This window comes from Passer domesticus, chromosome 6, assembly GCF_036417665.1.
Source record: "Passer domesticus isolate bPasDom1 chromosome 6, bPasDom1.hap1, whole genome shotgun sequence".
Lineage (NCBI taxonomy): Eukaryota > Metazoa > Chordata > Aves > Passeriformes > Passeridae > Passer > Passer domesticus.
In genome coordinates, this window is record NC_087479.1 from 24,836,391 (window position 1) to 24,841,331 (window position 4,941).

At 51.4% G+C, this 4,941-nt stretch overlaps 1 protein-coding gene across 1 annotated transcript; it reads left to right on the top strand.

The window, feature by feature from the left end:
- Positions 1-386: 386 nt before the first annotated feature.
- On the top strand, positions 387-4,477 carry NKX2-1 (NK2 homeobox 1). The gene is made up of 2 exons (XM_064423928.1): positions 387-1,092; positions 1,833-4,477. Exons 1-2 carry the CDS (start codon positions 726-728, stop codon positions 2,501-2,503), a joined length of 1,038 nt encoding a protein of 345 aa, XP_064279998.1. The 5' UTR covers positions 387-725; the 3' UTR covers positions 2,504-4,477.
- The last annotated feature ends 464 nt before the right edge of the window (positions 4,478-4,941 follow it).

Here is a 4,941-nt window from a genome sequence, read left to right on the forward strand (position 1 = left end):
GGAGAGAAAGCTCTGCCCTCCGAAGAGTTATCCTCCCGGCGGCGGGGCTCCTTCCGGACCAAACTTAGTGAGGGAAGAGGGAGATTCTGTCCTTTGGCTTACTGGCATTCCACCCCGTTTCCCCAGCTCTCACAAAGGCTGGGCTGACAGCCTTGCCACCCGGGAGCTGTTTTTAAATCCTTTCACCCAGTCAAATGGTGGTCTTTTTTTGCTTTGCCTTCCATTTCCCGTCCACGATATTGTCACCCCGAGGAAAGAAAAAAAAAAAAAAAAAAAAAAAAAAAAGAGTTGCGCTCACGGGGTCTTTCTTTCTTTTTTCCCTCTCTCTCCCCTCCTCTCTGTCTCTCTTTTTTTTTTTTTTTTTTTTTCCTAAAGACATAAAAAAAATTCTGACAAGTAAGACTTAAAGGTGTTTACCTTGTCATCAGCATGTAAGCTAATTATCTTGGGCAAGATGTAGGCTTCTATTGTCTTGTTGCTTTAGTGCCTATGCCCCGCCTCTGGTGGCAGCCTAAAACCTGGCGTCTGGCTAAAACAAACGAAAGGCAGCCCTGAGCCTCCACTCAATCCAATTAAGGCGGACTTCGTCCACTCGGTTACGTGTACATCCAACAAGATCGGCGTTAAGGCAACACCAGAATATCTGGCAAAAAAAAAAAAAAAAAAAAAAAAAAGATTTGCCTCCCCTTCCTTTTTTTTTTTTTTTTTTCCCCAGCCGCCGAATCATGTCGATGAGCCCAAAGCATACGACTCCTTTCTCAGTGTCTGACATCTTGAGTCCTTTGGAGGAAAGCTACAAGAAAGTGGGCATGGAGGCCAGTAACTTGGGGGCTCCCCTGTCAGCCTACAGACAGTCTCAGGTTTCTCAGCCGGCCATGCAGCAGCACCCCATGGGCCACAACGGAACAGTGACTGCCGCCTACCATATGACAGCGGCAGGGGTCCCCCAGCTCTCCCATGCTACGATGGGGGGCTATTGCAATGGGAACCTGGGCAACATGAGCGAGCTGCCGCCTTACCAGGACACCATGAGGAACAGCGCTTCGGCGACAGGATGGTACGGCACCAACCCGGACCCCCGCTTTTCCTCAAGTAAGTCAGCTCGGGGCTGGGTGGCCGAAGGGGGCTCGCCGCGCAACTGCCCCGACACACCGCGGGCACAAGGCACGGGGGGTCCGCGACAGGGCAAAAGTCGGTCTCAAACCCCCCCAAACCCCAAATTCCTCCTCCTGCCCGAGCATCGTACCCGGTCTTTCCACCCCGGCCGGTCGCACGTCAGCCTCCCGCGGCTGCTTTTGCGGGGCAAGGGGGTTGGAAGCCCGGCTGCGGCGGGGAGCGGGAGCCCGGCTCTCGCCGTCCAGCGGGGCGGGAGCGTCGCGGCCTGGGGGCCCAGAGGGAGCCGGCGGTGCCCGTCCGCCTGCGCGCCGCCCGGCACCGGGCGGGAGAGGGGGAAGCCGGAGGCGCCGGGGCCGCGTCCCGGGAGGCGGCCGGGGAGCGGCAGGGTCCTCTTCGGCGGAGCCGCTGTCCGCGGCTGCTGCCGCCGCGGCTGTCACTTTAGGCACTTTCCTGGCTGTGCCCCGGGCAGGACGAGGGGTGAGTGGTCGCCCTTATTCACCGGGGCTGGGCCGGGCGAGAAGGGGGCCGCCGCTCGCCCAGGGACGTGAGCCGCTGTTTAGAAGCGCGGGTGCCCCGAGGCCGGGGCTGGGCTGCCGGGGGGCTGCGGAGCTCCGCTGGGGGCAGGCGGCGGCGGGGGCTGCCGGAGCGCGGGGCCCCGCTCGGGCCGGGCCGGGCCAAGCCGGGCCGCCTAAAACGTGCCGCCTTCTCCCTTGCAGTCTCCCGCTTCATGGCGCCGTCCTCGGGCATGAACATGGGAGGCATGGGCAGCCTCGGCTCCCTGGGAGACGTGAGCAAGAGCATGGCCCCGCTCCAGAGCACGCCGCGGAGGAAACGGAGGGTCCTTTTTTCGCAGGCCCAGGTTTACGAGCTGGAGAGACGTTTCAAGCAACAAAAATACCTCTCCGCCCCGGAGAGGGAACATTTAGCCAGCATGATACATCTCACCCCGACTCAGGTCAAAATCTGGTTCCAGAATCACCGCTACAAGATGAAACGCCAGGCCAAAGACAAGGCTGCGCAGCAGCAGATGCAACAGGAGAACGGCTCCTGCCAGCAGCAGCAGTCTCCCAGAAGGGTGGCAGTGCCAGTGCTTGTGAAGGATGGCAAGCCCTGCCAAGCAGGCTCCAACACACCCACAGCAGCTATCCAGAGCCATCAGCAGCAGGCAGCTACAACGATCACAGTGGCTACCAATGGCAACAGCCTCGGACAGCATCAGAGCCACCAGACAAACAGTGCGGGGCAGTCTCCAGACATGGGACAGCACTCGGCCAGCCCTTCCTCTCTGCAGAGCCAAGTCTCCAGTTTGTCTCACCTAAACTCTTCTACTTCTGACTATGGCACTGCCATGTCTTGCTCCACCTTGCTATACGGTAGGACCTGGTAAAAGGATTAAACAAAGAAAAAGGAAAAAAAAAGGCAAAAAGAAAAAAAAAGAAAAAGAAAAAACCCAACAAATTTTCCCAGTTACACAAATCTCTGTCCTCTTCAAACTACTGTGTGCTTTTTTCTTCTTTTTTGTTTTCTTTTTTTTTTTTGTTTTCATTTTTTTTCTTTTTAATGCTCTCCTCCCTTTCCCCTGTTTTACTGAGTGGTCTCTGCGGACCTCTAAGAAAGAGAGACACTTTTTTTGTTCCATTTTATTGTTACTGTTGATGGTTTGGGGTCTTTATGTTTTTTCTCCCCCAAAGTTGTCCTATGGGGTGTATAAAAATATTCAGACTAATAACCATGGAGTAGTCTGCAGAAAGGGGACCATCTTTAGACGTGGTCTGAAGACTTGGATATCAGATGTACACTTTGCCAGCGTCTAGGACTTGCATGTAAATACAGAGATTTTGGGGGATGGGGTGGTTTTCCCCCCAAAAAACGCATTCGCGTCACCCAGACACAAGAAGCAGCTTCCCCCTCCCCGGTCTCTCCCAGCCCGCCGCCAGGGCCAGCGGATGGAGACGTGGAGTCATCAAAGGCTTGGCTTTTATTTTCCTCCTTACGTTTGATGTGAACCTGTAGCTGTATAATGCTGTCAAAAGTTGGACTAAACCCATAGTTTTTAGTAGCCTGTATATTTTGTTGTAAAAAGAAAAGGAAAAAAATACAATCAACCAAACCAACCCCCACCTTTTTTATGGACACTGATCACCCCGTCGTAAATCCTCCGGCAGTTTGTTATTTGCGCACGCCGCCTTTTCCTGTTGTAACTTATGTAGATATTTGGCTTAAATATAGTTCCTAAGAAGCTTCTAATAAATTATACACATTACGAATATTCTTTTTTTATTTCCCCCTTTGGTTTCTTCTCCCAACGCTCCTTTCCTTACATCTTTCTCCTTTTTTTTCCCCTTCACCCCCGCCCCCCCTTTTTTTTTCTTCTTGGTGGAAAAACAACCCGGGATGTTGTCAGACCCCGGAAGGCCCCGGCCCCTCCCAGGGCCCAGACCCTATTCCCAAAGGAGGGCTGCGCCAGAGGGTTAACGGGATACAGGATCAATCCTCAGCGTGCAAACAGGGCAAGCAAACGCGTGGGATTCATGAACTCGAGACCGAAGGAATCGAGTCCAAATTCATTAGCCCGATTATTTTTGGGGGAATGAGGGTAGGGGCGGGGGGCGCCTCAGCGATTTCTTGCTAGAGAAAGCAAAGTATTCCGGGACTAGAAATTCAAATGCCAAAGGCACGGAGGAGAAAGAAGGTAAAAGTCTAACGCCATTAGAAAAAAATAAAATAGCGAAGAACCTGCTGTCAGTATAGAACGTGAGTCCGGTTTAAAGTGTCCAGTTTTAATACCTTGTAAGAAAAAAAAAAAAAGATAATTTCTACCAGGTTTTCCTATGTACTTGTATTTTAAGGGAAGTACAGTCATCTTATTTATAATCAAAATAAAAAGATAGTTTATTGTGTACAACATGTAGTTTTGAATTAACTTTCTTTATCAGGCTATGTTTCATTTTCTACATTTCCATATTTAATTTTCTACACATTTATTTAATTTTCTACATATCCAACCCCACGGCCGCACACGGCCACGCAGGTTCGCCTGCACAGCCCACCGCACTGCTCAGGCGAGGGGAGCCGCGGGCTGCGGCTCGCTGGAGCACAGACCGGGCTTCGGCTGCAGGGTCTGGCTGCTGTTTTTCGTGTCGCATTGTTTTTCTAAGCGGGAGGGGGGTGTTCGTTTGCTTGTTGGTTTGTTGAGGGTTATTTGGTGCAGCCATTTGGGAAGTTTGTAAAGAGGGAGACGAGGAGAAAGTGCGTGCGCGCACGTGGGTGGGTGCGCATAGGTGCGCGCCGGGCTCAGACACAGAGCGGAAATATTATCGGTAATGCAAGGCGGGTAGACCGTAACTTTTCTGTAAATATATAAAGCTGAACAGCTCGTATGTGACGAGTTCGAAATCGCTGTCATTCTCTATTTTTCAGGTCCCAAATATCCCCTTTGTGAGTGTAGCAAAATAAGAAGTATCCGCCTTCTAAAAGACCTCGTAGCGTTGTTTTCTTTTGCATCTGATGCTCGGTTTCGTTTTTTTATTTCCAAATCCATAGAAAGCGACCACAGTCATTGAAACACCTCTGAATCACAGAGGTGTTGCGAAATAATCATATTTTTGAAGTGAAAGAAAACAGGTTGCCTGGGATGGAGACAACCCAACTTCCAATTTAAGTAGCAGCTTTTGAAAGCTCCAGTTCTTTATTTATACAAGATAGCCAGTGTTAGTCGGACACCGAGTGCTAGTCTGGATGGAGAAAAAGGGAAGTACACGGAAGAAAAAAAAAAGTATCGGATTCTTTCTGACCCCCTCCCCCTTATTTCTAACTGGAGGACAT